Source organism: Syngnathoides biaculeatus, chromosome 13 (genome assembly GCF_019802595.1).
Source record: "Syngnathoides biaculeatus isolate LvHL_M chromosome 13, ASM1980259v1, whole genome shotgun sequence".
NCBI classification, from domain to species: Eukaryota; Metazoa; Chordata; class Actinopteri; order Syngnathiformes; family Syngnathidae; genus Syngnathoides; species Syngnathoides biaculeatus.
Genome location: NC_084652.1, coordinates 26,559,337 through 26,577,274, shown reverse-complemented (window position 1 = coordinate 26,577,274; position 17,938 = coordinate 26,559,337). Strand labels below are relative to the sequence as shown.

The 17,938-nt window shown below is 42.7% G+C and overlaps 1 protein-coding gene across 4 annotated transcripts in view; it reads left to right on the top strand.

Annotated features, from left to right (window-relative positions):
• The window catches only part of tmem70 (transmembrane protein 70), a 65,147-nt gene that overhangs the window by 1,797 nt on the left and 45,412 nt on the right, over nt 1-17,938 (top strand). The window contains exons 2-4 of one of the 4 annotated variants that reach the window (XR_009797710.1): nt 10,662-10,758; nt 13,655-15,061; nt 15,192-15,558. Coding sequence is in view for 3 of the 4 variants with exons in the window: in XM_061839069.1 (XP_061695053.1) it covers nt 10,662-10,758; nt 13,655-14,091 (534 nt within the window). In the remaining variant the exon portion in view is untranslated. The other 3 variants (XM_061839070.1, XM_061839071.1, XM_061839069.1) reach the window with 3 other exon arrangements.

Here is a 17,938-nt window from a genome sequence, read left to right as displayed (position 1 = left end):
AAGTCTTTGGAAGGTTATCAGTGCTCATTAGATGTTGTTTCGAGAAACAGTTACGACAAGAAGTGTGCTTTGATTGACGATGTCGGCCCATATGCCTCGGAGAAACACAAATGGAGCACACAACTGTGGGTGTCGGTAACCTATCCAGACATCATCCACTATCTCCTCTTATCGACAAGCGCTTATACCGTGGACCAACTAAAGAATTACAAAGGTCTGGAGGCCTACATTCATCAATGGCTGGGTTCATCATGCGGCGGTATCCATAGTAAGCACGCTGCTAAGGTTAGTGTACCGCATAATGCAATTTAAATATGAACCGCGTGATTACAGTCACCATTGTTAAATTATGTTGATTATACCAATGAAAGAGGTGTAGATTATTATTTTCATATTTGTGACCGAGAGGGAGAGAGAGGTTCGACCGGGACGAGTCCCAAGTGGAGCCTGCACCTTTTTCTCCACTTCCACGGCTACAAATTTTAATTCAACTCACGAAACAGCTAGGTTCGGTAACTCATTTTTGCAAACTTATTATAATAAAACTGAAAATACAGATTGGAGACATGCATTGCATTCACACATGAGTATTGTGCTTTGCTGCTAGATCGGGTCTGCTAATACGAGACAGCCACAGTTGTCGCCGTTTGTTTGCTCACTGCTCCGTTTTCTCGCACCGGTTCTTTATCACAGCTGGCAGTCGAAAGAAAGACGCTTTCCTTCTTACTTACGTGTGTTTACATGAATTCACCAAATCAAGATGGCGCCCGTGTTCTAAATCAGAAGGTGTGTTACGTCAGTCTGAAACAGTCTATTAAAATACCAATGTTTGATATGTAACCATGTTTTTGTGACCATAAGGTGCCCTTAAAAGTCTTACATTTTCTCTAAAATGAACAGCGCACCTTAAAAGAAAATTCTGATGATTTGGAGTAACAATGTATCCAATAGGTCATGTAATATGTACTCTATCTTGATAATGTGATGTTAAATCCTCTCTCATTTAGTAGTGTTTTGAGAAGATTTTTATCGACAGTTGTGAATTTTGAGGTGCATCGCCATTTTCGCGAGTCACAGGACGTACGTGCGTGGATGTGATGTTATGTGGGGTTCCAAATGCTCGATTACATGGGACACCATTATGCCCAGCGCTGATTTATCCTCATCTGATGAAGAAATAGCAGTATCGGTTGATCGGGAAGACGGAGGAATAGTTCCATACATATTTGAACCTGTGGCTGTAAATAATGTTGAATATTCGGATGGTCCTTCGGGCAGAATGACGCAGAGTCTGACGAGCGGCGGAGCCGTGAGCTGATCTCCGCTGAGCGGTGGAGCCGTGAGCTCGGTCCCCGGCGAGCGAGCTCCCCCGAGCCCCGGAGCTGAGCTCACTCCCCTCTGAGCGGGCTCCGCCGGGGGAAAGCGGGGAGCTCGGCGGAGCCTGCTCGTCAGACTCCGCATCATTCCGCCCAAAGAAAATGGCGGTGCCCCTGAAAATTCGTAATTGTCGATTAAAAATCTTCTTAAAACACTATTAAATGTGAGAGGATTGAGCATCACACTATAAAGATATAGAACATATTACATGTCTTCTTAGATACATTGTCACTCCAAACCACTGGAATTTTCCTTTAAAGATCTCATCGAGAGGAGTTGTATTTTATTTGTCTGTCATATAAATGTAGCTAAAATTTCGTTTAAAAAATATTTTTAAAATTCTCAACACAACAGAATTCTAATAAATTAGCGTCAAAGTAAGTCTCAAAATGTTGTTAAAAATGTCACTTAGATTCGGCAAGTTCCGTAACTACCCGGAATGTGACGTCATATCCACACAAAATTTAGCCAGACAGTGAAAACGCTAGCAAAGATGGTGAGGAAAAGCGTTGTATACAGCTGTTCTGCGTCAAATGCTGACAGAGTCAGCTTACATCGATGGCTGAAAGATGAACAGATAGGCATTTTATGGACCAGGTTTGTGAAGACAAAACGGCCGCATTAGATTTACAAATCAAAGTGGATTGTAATATATGTTCCAATAAATTCATAGAGGACTGCTTTGAAAACCCGGTACAGCGTTCACTTGGGTTCGATAGCAAGTAAGTTCGTACATTTTCAGTTGTTTAGTATTGACAAGTATCTACCTCGTTTTAAATGTAAGTACAATACCGATACAGATATATCAGCTAATATCCGTATCCATGTGATATTTAGGAGGTGACGATATTTGGACACTTTATAAAGTTAGTGTACTGTTGACGCTGAGGTCTTCCTGAAATTCGACTACGGCAGTGTGTGCTCTCAAGTGTTAGGTGCATTATTTAAAATACAGGCTAAATGCATGTAAATAACGCGAAGAATGGGCTATAAACGTGATATTTAAATGCAGAACGATACTGAAGGTTTCGATTTTTGTTTTACGCCTACTCAGTCTCGAGTACAACAACAAAAGACTCACTGTTGTGTGCAAGTAGCATCAAAGGTTTAAACGTGTTTGAATTAGATTATTTTTGTTAACAAGGTGTACATAGATTTCTTGAGACACCTACCAGTCTGTGTTTTGGGTGCGAAGTGCCACGTCAACTTCGTCGGGTCCCGCCAAATCCTGTCCTTGTGTTGCATTCGTCAACTCAGGTTCGAACATATGTACTTTAATTGCACCTGCATGGGATGTTTTTCGAAAATGGGAACTAGAAAAGTCCTCCTCTTCAGTTCCTCTCTCTTCAACGGAGCATTCCATAAAAAACTTCATCACTGCTGTCTGTCTCCTCTAGATCCCACTCGCAGCATGTATGATTGTCTGTATAGGAAGCCATTGTTTTTATTGGGGTTGTCTGGATGTGATGTCACGGAAGTAGCTTCTACAGAGCCTCGGTTTGAAACATCCATTGGTGGCATTCAGAATACAGAAAAAATTTGCACTTTGGTGCTAATTTATTTCTAAATTTATTTTTAAAATATATTTTTTTAATGAAAAAGTACCTAAGTTTTTGTGATACAAAATAAAAAAAAAAATATATATAGGTCCTCTAGATTAGATCTTTAAATGCACAAGTTCTCAATGCTGTTGTTCGGTGACATGACCAATGAAGTACACTTAAACACACATTAACAGTCGCTCACATTTGAAAAATGTATGGGTGTGCTTGGTCATGCTCGCAGATAAAAAGTTGCGGGTGTGATTAAGGATGGAATCTCAAGACCGTAAAATACCTTCCTGGATTAATATAACATAACTGTAAATTAAAAATAGAATAAACAAATACATAACTAAAATAGAAAACTAAAATTTCAAACTCAGAAATAATAATTTCCAATTTCAACTGATATTGGTAGAACATGATATGAAATGGTGTTTAAAAAATTTTCAGCAATAAAAACTCTTGATCTGAAGAAAAGTTAAATGCACTGGCCTGTCAAGGATAAATAGGAACGGTCTATACCTGCAATGTTTTGAAGATGCTGAAAGTTTAGTTCAACATAACCGGCGTTAGTGGCAACAAGCTAGCGATACATTATAACAAAGATTCCTGTCGGCAATCGTTATGTATTGTTGTGGGAGGAGCACGCATCGCGGGACTGCCGTAAATCGGAGGCTGGCTTGCTAGAACGCGCCTTTATGTGCATGCGCTCGACGTATTGGCCACACCTGAATCAAGCAACGAGGTGGATGATAGTCTTTTTTGGGGGGGGTACGCTGTTGCACTGCCTCGCGATTGACGCAATGAGCACCCCTGGTGTAACTGAAATTCCTTTGACATCGCTCATGATGTTGATGACTTTCGACATAAATGCGCTTGCAGTACGTGAAGCAACTCTGAACATTCGCTTTCGGCCTAACTTCCGTACATGCTCAGTACGGTTAACTTGCATTTCTTTTTTCTGGGTGAATACTGATTGTTTTGGAGCAGGTTTGTTTAGTTAAGTTTAGTTAGGAAAAAAACATGTAAATTAGTGTCAAGACTACACAAAATGAGCGACTCCTTTCAATATCTATTTTTCTACTCATAACAAATTTTACGTGCCTGATTTTTCATACTCGACTGAGCAGATTTGTGAGCACGGAGGCGCGCCGTCAAATGTGACTCCATTAGGATTGTTAGCAAGCATACAACCATGTGTTTTCGTGTGTATGCAAGTGAGCATATGATGCCACTAAGGGGGCAGTGAGGAGCTATTGCAATTTTACACTTGTAAGCGAAAGAAGCTTACATTGCCCCACACGCAGTGTCGGCAAGTCATTACTCAAGATGTGTCACACTGAAATTAAAATGATCACGCCACAGCAAGCAGAATAGCATAACTAGCACATAATAAAACAATGATTGAAAAAATAATTAATACAAAATATGCACTTTAAACACTACTTACGTCCTCCACTCAGGAGGCCCTTTGTAGTGCAATGCATGCTCAAAGTGCCGCAAAGCATGCTGGGAGGATGTAGAAAATTCAATTTCTACTATATGGATTTAATTTAACATTGTCATAGTTTGGAACGTCACCCATGTGTTAAACAAGAGAACACTGTACTGCAATAAAATTTATTTCGATACCATTGCATCCTTTTTTTTTTTTTTTGCGATTATTGAACCCAACTCAAATGCAGCTGTATCTACTCGTTACACGAGTGGATCGCGCCGACTGTATCATAAGAAAGAATGGGGGGAAAATGTGTATGGGTGGTCACTGGTGCTCAGGACAGGGAAGGATGTTCATGTAAGGCAGTTACATCCAACTTCTGCCATTCTGTCGAGTTGTGCTCGAAAGTTTCAGTTGGGGAAGAATTTTGATGACCATTCATCCATCTACCGCTTTTCCAGGTCGGGTCGCGGCAGCAGTAACTTTAGCAGGGATGCCCAGACTTCCCTTTACTCTGCCACTTCCTCCAGCTCTTTCCGGGGGTCCCCGAGGCGTTCTCAGGCCAGAACGAGAGTTATAGTCTCTCCAGCATGTCCCGGGTCATCCCTGGGGTCTCTTTCTGGTGGGGCATGCATGGAACACCTCACTAGGGAAGCATCCGTGCGGGATGTGAATCACATGCCCCGGCCACCTCATCGGCCTCTTTTCAATGCAGGGAAGCAGCGGTTCGCCACTGAACCCCTCCCGGATGAATAAGCTTCTCACCCTACCTCCAAGGAGGAGCCCGGACACCCTGCAGAGGAAACTCATTTCGGCCGCTTGTATCTCGGATCTTGTTCTTTCGGTCATGACCCACAGCTCGTGGCCATAGGTGAGGCGAGAAACGTATATCGACTGGTAAATTTATAGCGTCACCTTTTGACTTAGCTCCCTGTTTACCACAACGGACCGATACAAAGTTTGCATCATTGCAGACGCTGCACCGATCCGCCTGTTGATCTCCCACTCCATTCTTCCCTCACTTGTGAACAAGACCCCAAGATACTTGAACTCGTCCACTTGGGGTAGGATCTCATCCCTGACCCGGAGAGAGCACAACACCCTTTTCTGATTGAGGACCATGGTCTCATATTTGAAGATGCTGATTCTCATCCCAGCTGCTTCACACTCCGCGACGAACCGCTCCAGTGAGTTTTGAAGATTCTGGCTTGTTGAAGCCAACAGAACCATATTCTCTGCAAAGAGCACAGATACAATGCTGAGGCCACCAAATGGGACCCCGTCTACACCTCGACTGCGAATAGAGATTCTTTCCATAAAAGTTACAATAAAAAAAACGGTGACAAAGGGTAGCCTTGGCTGAGTCCAACTCTCACTGGAAAAAAGTCACTGAGTTTCTGCAATGCAGAACAATCTCCCTTCTTAAAAGGGGGAACCACCACCCCAGTCTGCCAATCTAAAAGGCGCTCTCCGGCACTCCTTCTAAGGATTCCAAAAAAGGGTGGGTTCTCTGAACTGTTGCTTGGTGCATAGGCACAAACACCGGTCAGGACCCGTCTCCTTTCCCAAAGGTAGAGGGAGGCTGCCCTCTCATCCACCGTGGTGAACCCCAACTTACAGGCGCCAAGCCAGGGGGTAATAAGTAAACCCACACATGCTCGACATCTCTCACCGTAGGCAACTCCAGTGTGCAACAGAGTCCAACCCCTCTCAAGAGGACTGATACCAGAGCCCAATCAGTGGTGTGTAGAGGAGAGTCCAATTATATCTGGTCCTCAGCTCGGGCTCCTTACCTGCCAGAGAGGTGACATTCCATGTCCCAAAACCCACTTCTCTTGCTGGGGATCAGATTGCCAAGGTTCCCGCCTTGGGCAAATGCCCACCTCTTATTGTACCCGACCCCAATGGCACATCTCACAGGTGGTGAGGCCATGAGAACAGGGACCCATGTTACCCTTTCGGGCTGTCCCGGCCACGGCCATTGGGTGCAAGCCTGGCCACCAAAGGGGGGACCAGGTGACCCGCGCCCGACCAAGGGAAGCCTGAATCCATTTGTGGATACCATTACGAGGGTGTAATGGCCATGCTTTGTTTGGTCACTCAACTAAAAACTTTTTCCCACGGGTGATCCTACCAGAGGCGTGAAAGCTTAAACAACTTAGGTCCGAGGATCACTGGGACATACAAACCCCTCCACCACGAGAAGGTGACTGCTCAAGGAGGGGTAATTCAGTTCCAATAAAGTAATTTAATTACAGTAATTTAGCAACTACTATTTGTGTTGTCGTAATGTTGATTTGACTTGACTGATTAGAATGCATGATCTGACCAGAACAGTGAATTCAAACATTTTTGGAGCCAAAGTACAGTAGATATTTTATAATTGAAAAATCTCATGACACACCGACAAACAAAAATGCCACAAAAAACAAATTCATTAATATCTGTATGTACTTATTGCCATGTTATAGACCATTGATTTGTTCTGTCACAATGCTTCAATGGCATAAATAGATGAACAAAAAGATTTATTGTAAATATTTTTCGAACAATTAAGTACACAAGTATATACAGGAAATGAACAGATCATCAAAATAAACTCATTGCTCCATCTTGTGATCGGATTTTTTTTTTTTTTTTTTTTTTTTTTTTTTTAAACTCTCTGATCGTCATTAGCCCAAAATTCCTTATCATGTAAACCAAGATATCTCTGAGACCAGCAAATTACTTTAGAGGCCACTTGATATATGCCAGGCCTTCTCACAGCAGGGCGGCTTGGAAGACTCCATCTTGTCAAATCCATGTGTACATACAAACACGCATAGACATAAAGGATGTCGTTGGATGTACGTCTTGGGTCTGAGATGCACAAAAATGAATAGGTACGCATAAAGTAAGATCAATGTGCGACTAAGGAGAGAGACTCAATGCTATGGATTAGTATTCCAGTGTGCTGCGTGTACACTCAGTGTTTTTTTTTTTTTTTTTTTAATCTAGACAGGGGTGTAGACTGCTAAAAACAAGACCGAGTGTTCACCTGTACACCCAGCTATGTCTTCTTCTTTCTTCTTTTCCTTTCGGCTTGTCCCGTTAGGGGTCGCCACAGCGTGTCATCTTTTGCCATCTTAGCCTATCTCCTGCATCTTCCTCTCTAACCCCAACTGCCCTCATGTCTTCCCTCACCACATCCATAAACCTTCTCTTTGGTCTTCCTCTCGCTCTTTTGCCTGGGAGCTCCATCCTCAGCATCCTTCTACCAATATACTCACTCTCACGCCTCTGAACATGTCCAAACCATCGAAGTCTGCTCTCTCGAATCTTGTCTCCAAAACATCCAGCTTTGGCTGTCCCTCTAATGAGCTCATTTCTAATCCTATCCAACCTGGTCACTCCGAGCGAGAACCTCAACATCTTCATTTCTGCCACCTCCAGTTCAGCTTCCTGTTGTTTCTTCAGTGCCACTGTCTCTAATCCGTACATCATGGCCGGCCTCACCACTGTTTTGTAAACTTTGCCCTTCATCCTAGCAGACACTCTTCTGTCACATAACACACCAGACACCTTTCGCCAGCTGTTCCAACCTGCTTGGACCCGTTTCTTCACTTCCTGACCACACTCTCCATTGCTCTGTATTGTTGACCCCAAGTATTTGAAGTCGTCGACCCTCGCTCTCTTCTCCCTGTAGCCTCACTCTTCCCCCTCCACTTTTCTCATTCACGCACATATATTCTGTTTTACTTCGGCTAATCTTCATTCCTCTCCTTTCCAGTGCATGTCTCCATCTTTCCAATTGTTCCTCTGCATGCTCCCTGCTTTCACTGCATATGACAATATCATCTGCGAACATCATGGTCCAAGGGGATTCCAGTCTAACCTCATCTGTCAGCCTATCCATTACCACTGCAAACAGGAAGGGGCTCAAAGCTGATCCCTGATGCAGTCCCACCTCCACCTTAAATTCCTCTGTCACACCTAAGGCACACCTCACCTTTGTTCTGCTGCCATCATACATGTCCTGTACTATTTTAACATACTTCTCTGCCACACCAGACTTACGCATGCAGTACCACAGTTCCTCTCTTGGTACTCTGTCATAGGCTTTCTCTAGATCCACAAAGACGCAATGTAGCTCCTTCTGACCTTCTCTGTACTTTTCCACGAGCATCCTCAAGGCAAATAATGCATCTGTGGTACTCTTTCTAGGCATGAAACCATACTGTTGCTCGCAGATACTTACTTCTGTCCTGAGTCTAGCCTCCACTACTCTTTCCATAACTTCATTGTGTGGCTCATCAACTTTATTCCTCTATAGTTCCCACAGCTCTGAACATCCCCTTTGTTCTTAAAAATGGGAACTAGAAAACTTTTCCGCCATTCTTCAGGCATCTTTTCGCCCGCTAGTATTCTGTTGAATAAGTTGGTCAAAAACTCCACAGCCATCTCTCCAAATTGCTTCCATACCTCTAACGGTATGTCATCAGGACCAACTGCCTTTCCAGTTTTCATCCTTTGTAGTGCCTTTCTGACTTCCCCCTTAGTAATCATTTCCACTTCCTGGTCCTTCACTCTTGCCTCTTCAACTCTTCCTTCTCTCTCATTTTCTTCATTCATCAACTTCTCAAAGTATTCTTTCCATCTATTTAGTACACTACCGGCACCAGTCAACACATTTCCATCTCTATCCTTAATCACCCTGACCTGCTGCACATCCTTCCCATCTCTATCCCTCTGTCTGGCCAACCTGTAGAGATCCTTTTCTCCTTCTTTCGTGTCCAACCTGGTGTACATGTCTTCATATGCCTCTTGTTTAGCCTTTGCCACCTCTACCTTTGCCCTACGTCGCATCTCGATGTACTCCTTTCGCCTCTCCTCAGTCCTCTCAGTATCCCACTTCTTCTTCGCTAATCTCTTTCCTTGTATGACTCCCTGTATTTTGGGGTTCCACCACCAAGTCTCCTTCTCCCCTTTCCTACCAGATGACACACCAAGTACTCTCCTGCCTGTCTCTCTGATCACCTTGGCTGTCGTCGTCCAGTCTTCCGGGAGCTTCGGTTGTCCATCGAGAGCCTGTCTCACCTCTTTCCGAAAGGCTGCACAACATTCTTCCTTTTTCAGCTTCCACCACATGGTTCTCTGCTCTACCTTTGTCTTCTTAATCTTCCTACCCACCACCAGAATCATCCTACATACTACCATCCTATGCTGTCGAGCTACACTCTCCCCTACCACTACTTTACAGTCAGTAACCTCCTTCAGATTACATCATCTGCACAAAATATAATCTACCTGCGTGGTTCTACCTCCGCTCTTGTAGGTCACTATATGTTCCTCCCTCTTCTGGAAATAAGTGTTCACTACAGCCATCTCCATCCTTTTTGCAAAGTCCACCACCATCTGCCCTTCAAAGTTCCTTTCCTGGATGCCCTACTTACCCATCACTTCTTCATCGCCCCTGTTTCCTTTACCAATATGTCCATTACAATCTGCACCAATCACAACTCTCTCGCTGTCTGGGATGCTCAGAACTACTTCATCTAGTTCCTTCCAGAATTTCTCTTTCAACTCTAGGTCACATCCTACCTGTGGTGCATAGCCGCTAACCACATTATACATAACACCCTCAATTTCAAATTTTAGTCTCATCACTCGATCTGATACTCTTTTCACCTCCAAGACATTCTTAGCCAGCTCTTCCTTTAAAATAACCCCTACTCCATTTCTCTTCCCATCTACTCCGTGGTAGAATAATTTAAACCCTGCTCCCAAACTTCTAGCCTTACTACCTTTCCACCTGCTCTCTTGGATGCACAGAATATCAACCTTTCTCCTAATCATCATGTCAACCAACTCCTGTGCTTTTCCTGTCATAGTCCCAACATGCAAAGTCCCTACACTCAGTTGTAGGCTCTGTGCATTCCTCTTTTTCTTCTGACGCTGGATCCGGTTTCCTCCTCTTCTTTGTCTTCGACCCATAGTAGCTGAATTTCAACCGACGCCCTGCAGGTTAGCAGTGCCGGGGGCGGGCGTTGTTAACCCGGGCCACGACCGATCCGGTATGGGATTCTTTAGATGAACGCTCAAATTTGTTTGGCACAGTTTTTACGCCGGATGCCCTTCCTGACGCAACCCTCTGCATTTATCCGGGCTTGGGACCGGCCTACAGATTGCACTGGTTTGTGCCCCCATAGGGCTGCATTTACACCCAGCTATGTGATGAAGAAAAAAAATGTGACTCGATTTGAAACCCAGCCGTGTATGTTTATTTTTCTTTATTATTATTATTGTTTTTATTTTTTTTCCAGGTGCAGCCTCGGATTCTATCTTCTTGTCTTGCTACCATGGCCCATTCTGAAAATGAGAAACTTATTTACACAGGCAGTCTGGCAATGGCAGTTCGTGGTGAGTTGCTTTCTTACCCTTGAGTGAGCCACCAAGAAAAGGACCTTGCTTTGTTTGTTGTGTAAGCTTAACAACAACCTTCCATCAAATGTTGCTTAATAGTTAATAGCAGTCATCATTTGCTTAAAAAAAAATGCCCTGTAAGTTAAACACAATTTCAAGTTAAAAGCATCATCATGCATTCTTTCTAAGATTTGGAGATATCACCCAGCTAGGTTTGTAATGGTAGAATCAGTCACTGTGATTTGCCGGCGTGATCGCACTCCATCGCACTCGCAAATCTGCACAGTCAAGCACGAAAAATCACACGCGTAATTTTTTTTTTATGAGTAGAACCACAGACTGACGTCTTTTTTTTTTTTTTTTAAACATGGAAGCACAGGGTCTCCTGTTAGTTTACCTGACTCTGCCCCCCTCCGGCTCTTAAAGGGGTACACTCATAATTACAAACACCACAAGTGGTTTAGTTAGCGCAACAGTCTGGGCAACGTAGAGCAGAGAGTTAAACATGCTGCTTGTGTTTACTCTCGATAATAATGGTAAAAGTAAAAAAAAAAAAAAAAAAAAAAAAATGAAGTGCTGGTTGGTTTAATGAATGTCGGCGTATCTGAATAATACAAGAAAAAATGGTGAAACTGGATGAGATTTTCTCTTTTTAAGTAAAAACAGTCTGGTCTGAAGCCTAAGTAGAAAGTACAGGATGAGATGGTATATAATGTTAAAATTTCACCTTGGCACAGCCTAATCGAGAATGAAAGCACAGACAATACAGTGCACAAAAACTAATTCTGTATTTTAAATATAGAAGACAACATAACATTAACAACTGTTTGGGAGCATCATTCAGCTTTTAACATGCATTACTAAAGATATTCTGCAAGCAATAATTCTGTTTTACACCAAGAAAAACTGACAGGAATATTGTGGGTTAAATAAAAAGAAACAAAGTTGCAAGTGACCTTCCAAATTTATAGTTTATAGTTTGCTTGGTTTAGTTACCAATGTATTTTTTGTTTGTTGACATTTTCATTGTAAGTTTGCAAAAACACAAAATTGTTCTTTAAGAATGTTCTGATGGGAATGTAAATGCTGTAATCTGAATCTTTGAATGAGCCTTCAAAGGATGACACTGATCTGATCACTGTGCATATGTCTGATGTTGCTCAGAGTTGTCAAAGGGGGCGCTCACAGGCTTAGTGTGTTTGGTCAGACACGTAAAAAGAAAAAAAAACATTAGAGGGAACGTTGGTCTTGACATTAATTTATGTGTTTGTTTCATAAACGTTGGTAACAAAACAAGCCTTATCCTAAACAATCTGTATCCACCCAGAAACAGAAAATGCAAATTAACCCTATTGATCATGTTCGGAGCTTCTTCACGTACTGCGAGCGCATTTACGTCACAGTCATCAACATCAAGAGCCATGTCAAAGGAAACTCACTTACACTGAAAACATTTCTGGGATATAACAACTACATACTTGGGTATAACAACTCAGTAAGTTATTTTAAGGTCTTCAGATTCCATCCCTAATCACACTCGCAACTTTATATCTGCGGCCATGACTGGTGGACTACACCCGTAGCTTTTAAATCTGCGGGCCTGTACATTTTTCAAATGTGAGTGACTGTAGACTCATTTTAGTCGGTTAACCTGTTGAGTAATTGAGCCAAAAAAATTGGGGAAATAAAAATTCATTTTTAAATTAATTTCTATCATGAAACTGTGTATGTTGGTACTATTGTTTATGGTAAACACACTTGTGTGTAGAATAGTTGAAAGATGAATGAATTCGGTTCTTTTTTACACGTGGAGAAAAATGTTGGTCCTTCTTTCACAGAAATTTTTAAACATACAAGTAATTATGAATCAAAGTTTGAAAAAAAAAATGCAATTCAATCAATTTTCATACACAGTAATCCCTCGTTTTTCTCGATTAATGGGGACCAGAACCATGCGAAATGTGAAAAACTGCAAGTAGGACTCCCTTACGCGCGCACACACTCGCAACTTCTCTCTCTCTTTCTCTCTCTCTGTCTCTCTCTCTCTCTGTGTGTGTGTGTGTGTGTGTGTGTGTGTGTGTGTGTGTGTGTGTGTGTGTGTGTGTGTGTGTGTGTGTGTGTGTGTGTGTGTGTGTGTGTGTGTGTGTGAGTGTGATAGAGAGAGAGAGTTGCTCATAGAGGCTTTAAGTTCACTCACCTGCAGCATAGCTACATGATGATTGTGTAAACAGTCCTTGAAGAACTACACGTAGGCGTCCTCGACCAAAAAAGTCCCGTGTCATCTATGCCCGCCATCCTTCACTGATGAGGTTAAGAAACTCTTTCTCCACGTAACGACGAGAAGCACGATACGGAGGCACATTTCTGAGGCCCTATCAATTTTGAAATTTTCAGAACCAACCTTTGCTGGCCAAAAAGCCTCATCCTCAAGGTGGAAAATCACAATGCTGGCTCCAACAAGGAGAAAAGTGCCCTGCCTTAGAGCTCTTAGAGACAGAATTGAGACTGAGGTGGATAAGTTGGCCTACACTCTCTGCGGCCCCCGCCATGTTACCAGTGGCCGGGGCTGGTGGACTGCTCTGGGTCTCTTGGTATGCTATGTGTCCTGACCCTGGGCCTAGTCTTGATTTGATTGGATGGGTCGTCAGCAATGTTCCTTGAATTATTTTTTTGTCTGAGCAAACACACTGAGTCCATGAGGGGAAAAGAAAATGCGATGTTGAACAGCATATGACAGCCCTATCGTTCATTCACGCGACATGTAGCAGGTGTTTCTATACCTGCTTGCACTTTAATCATGCCACCAATATTATTTAATACATTAATCTATTAATCTATTGATTTTACATTTTACCACTTCCCTGTTTTAATTTTTCTCCTTGTCTGATCTCAGGAGTAAAAATGTTTTCTTACAGTACAAGTGGAGCCAGTCTCTTTCTCATGCCACAGATCTTCTTGAAAACAGGACTAGGACTCCAGAGCCTTCCCCTTCAAATGGCTTTCTGCAGCATCATTGGCTTCTTCACCTTCCTCACCCCTGTGCTCCTCCACTTCATAACCAAAGGTTATGTGGTCCGTCTATACCACAACTCAGATCAGGACACTTATACTGCAATAACCTACAGTGTCTTCCTGACTGAGCAAAGGACAGTCTTTCATCAGAAGCAGGTAAGTATACCAGCTGTCAGCAAGATGTTCACCACCTTCTATGCCAACAAGACTGGGCTGCTTGTGAACCCTGACATGTTCGCCCTCCCTCAGGATTACAACCACCTCATGGGCTATGACAAGCCCTTCACCTTCAGAACAGACTACATGGACAGGCCATGATCTAATGTTGCATGTGGTGTTTTTGGTCATTTTCCAAATGGCAATACAATTCACAGTGAATACATTTGACACCAACAATTGTCTTTATCATATATCTGTCTATCCATTTTCTTTGCTGCTTATCCTCACAAGGGTCGCAGGGAGTGCTGGATCCTATCCCAGCTGTCAACGGGCAGGAGGCGTGGTACACCCTGGACTAGTTGCCAGCCAATCGCAGGGCACATTGAGACAGACAGCCACACTCACAATCACCCCTAGGTTAATGTTGGATGTTTTTGGAATGTGGGAGGAAACCAGAGTGCCTGGAGGAAACACACCCAAGCACGGGGAGAACATGCAAACTCCACAGAGGTGGTTCCGGGATCGAACCTAGGACCTCAGAACTGTGAGGCTAACGCTTTACCGGCTGACCCACCGTTCCTTATCTAAAATGTCTTTATTGAACTAAGCCATTATGCATGCGTTTAAAAGCAAAAGTTGTAAAATTTGTGAAATCTGATACTTTTGAAAAATTATATGCAAAACTAAATTTAAATATAAATATATTCTATGTGAACACAGTGATCCCATCTTCGCTTTAACCTTAAGAACTCATCCATTGAACTCGTAACTCCGTGGAGTTTCTGGTTATCCTCTTTGAGAATTTAACTTTAAACAAGAGTTGCTGTTTGGAGATACATTGTTATCCATCCTCATCGTTCTTCCTTTTAAGATTTTGACCCAAGTTTGCTATACGTTTTAGTTCAGTTTTCTCCCAGTATAGATCCAGATCTGCCTACGTTTCAATGGTGGCTTTTGCGGTGTGAGAATGTTTATTAATGGCCAGTTGAGTAAATTGAATGAACCATTCATGTTCTGGGGTGATCCACAAGCTGATTACCTATGCTGATTGCCACACCTGTGTTGGTTTGCCATACTTACCTGGGTGATCACACAGAGGAGGTTATGTGGAGTAGAACAGAGAAGCAGAGTAAGTCTAAATATTTGACAAGGTTTGACATTTTATTTTGGTCCAATATGACAGGGTTAGGGTTATGACATTCATGTGAAATGTTTTTTTTTTTTTTTTTTTTTTTTTTTTTTTTGTTATTCAAATGCAGTTTGGGCCAGATGCTTGTGGCCTTCATTGTCATTGAAGAGTTTGCACCCTTGGTAGGCGGAGCGAGGTTAGCTCATTCTCTTTATTTGTTGCTTTAATTGTTTATATACAAAAATGAACGTGTAATGAACTGTTTTTAGAGAAAACTGAACTTTGTACCTATTAATATTGTTGTGCGTTTTTTAGTTTCACGGTGCTTTAAGATGCAATAAAGTTTTCACCGGTTGAACTCTATGCTGTCTCATTGATGCCAAGGGCTGCTACAGTGAAACTAGTCCACTGATTGGAGCCATCTTCTATCAAGTACCATTCCCCATCTGTGTCTTCCCAATGCTACACCTGCAGTGAGAAACCTTTGGTAGCTGAGGGTAAAGTCACTTACAGAGACACTAAACTGTTTAAGTAAAGGTTGAACAACTCTCTGCTTTGCCTATGGTATGAGACAATGGACATTTTAAGACTTTCTATGACGTGACCTAAACGATTCATAAATGCTCTGAAGGTGTGAATCTTCCCTTCATTTGTTTTGAAATGAAATTGCTGGTTAAAGGGGGACTTTGATGGACAATTTCATAATTTTAAAAATTTCACATGTGGTATTTATCAGCTTTTGATGCGTTCATAAGGTGTAAACTGATTTATGGTTTACAGTATTTTAAAATCTCCATAGAAACAATTTAAAACCTCTACTTATCAGATTGAGCCCAGATAAAACACTTCAAAGCCATTTTTTATATCAACAGTGGGTTAAACAATATAAAAATGGCAACAGGTTCTGAAAACTCAAAAGTCAAAACTCAACAGATACAGTCCAGCTCCCGTGAGCGAACCTTAACAGCAAAAGGCCAAGAGTTGCAAATGCAGGAACAAAGGATAAGGGAGAAAGCTTTCAACAGGGCATACGAGGCTTGGAGACTTGAAGCTAAGGAGATAAGAACCAAATTGAAGACTTTCTGATGAAAAGAGGATCTTGAGGAAATGCAAAGAAAAATTAAAGCCAAACATGACTGTGTATGTCAATGTCAATGAGTCATCCCACCTGCTTGCATCAAGAAAATGTGAGATCTGCAGAAATGACAAGTAATGACTGTTGCCACTGGGGGCCATGTAGACAAAGAAGTCCATAAAGTTATGTCCCATGCCTTGTTTCAACATGCATTCGCCACATCCAGTATCGTTCCTGTCTTTCTGTCCTCACCAACTGAACCCGGGAGAGAAATACCTATGCTCTTCTCGACACACAGAGTGACTCCACGTTTATTCTGGAAGATTTACTTATAGAACTGAATGTGGAAAAGCAGCCGGTCCATCTTAAACCAAGCACAATGACAGCTGTCGATACCATCATAGCCAGTAACACCAATAGTGGTTTTCAAGTACGGGGATTTGACTCTTAAGTACATGTCCCTGGAGTTTTGGAGAAACTGCATGGTACATTCCCCACCATAGGGTGTACCACCCAAGGAAGCCAAATAAGCTAAGTGTTGTGTTCGATTGCTCAGCAAAGTTTAAAGGCATCTCTCTAAATGACACCTTACTTATGGGCCCTGATTTAATTAATTCACTGGTGGGAGTTCTGTGTCGCTTCAGAAGGGAGGAGGTTGCTGTAATCTGCAACATTGAAAGAATGTTTCATCAATTCCTTGTTTGTCCAGAAGCTCTTCTTTTGGTGGGAAAGTGGGAGGTTGGAAAGTGAACCACGAGAATATCGGATGACCGTTCATCTCTTCGGAGCCTCCTCCTCTCTTGGATGCGCCAACTTTGGTCTGAAGTATTTGGCACAGCAGTGCAAGTCCCTCCATCCTGCAGCATCCACTTTTGTAGAAACCAATTTCTATGTTGATGACGGGTTAATTAGTGTTCCAACTGTCCAAGAAGCCAAAGAACTGATTGTCGAAACACAGGAACTGTGTAATTATGCTGGTCTAAGACTGCATAAGTTCAACTCAAACTATAAGGACGTTTTCGACTGTGTGGCTCCTCCAGAAAGAGCAGAAACAATGGACCCTCTCAGACTGAATCCAGAGGTAACATCACAAGGACAGGTACTTGGCATTCAGTGGTCAATGACAAGCGACTCTTTTGGGTTTAACGTCAATATAAAGGACCACCTGCCAACGCGCCGTGGGATCCTGTCAGTCGTAGCCTCCTTGTACGATCCACTGGGATTTATGGCCCTTTTCACTCTGAGCGGAAAGTGCATCTTACAGGAGCTGTGTCACAAAGGCATCGGATGGGACTAACCAATACCTGACCATTTGAGTTAACGGTGGGACGAGTGGAAAAATGACCTTAAAACATTGAAGGACGTCACTATACAAAGATGTTACCACCCTTCACACTTTGGTAACATTGTAAGCACTGAATACACAATTTTCCTGATGCTAGTTGTACAGGATATGGGTCCTGCTCCTACCTGAGGTACAAGAACGATCAAAATGAGATTTATTGTAGTTTGGTTATGGCCAAGGAGAGGGTCGCACCCTTAAAGATTACAAGCATTCCAAGATTCGAACTTGCAGCTGCAGCAACTTCAGCCAGGATGAGTGCCATGCTGAAGGAAGATCTTCAGCTGGAAATAGAAAAGGAATGCTTTTGGACTGACTCTCAAGTTGGCAAAACAATTCTTGGTGACCCTGACGTGATGCAAGAAAGGTAAATAAGTCTGGGACTTAGCGAAAACCACAGAGTCTGGGACTCGGGGTCTGGGACCGACGTCCACACCAGGTGACGACCTGATAAGAAAGC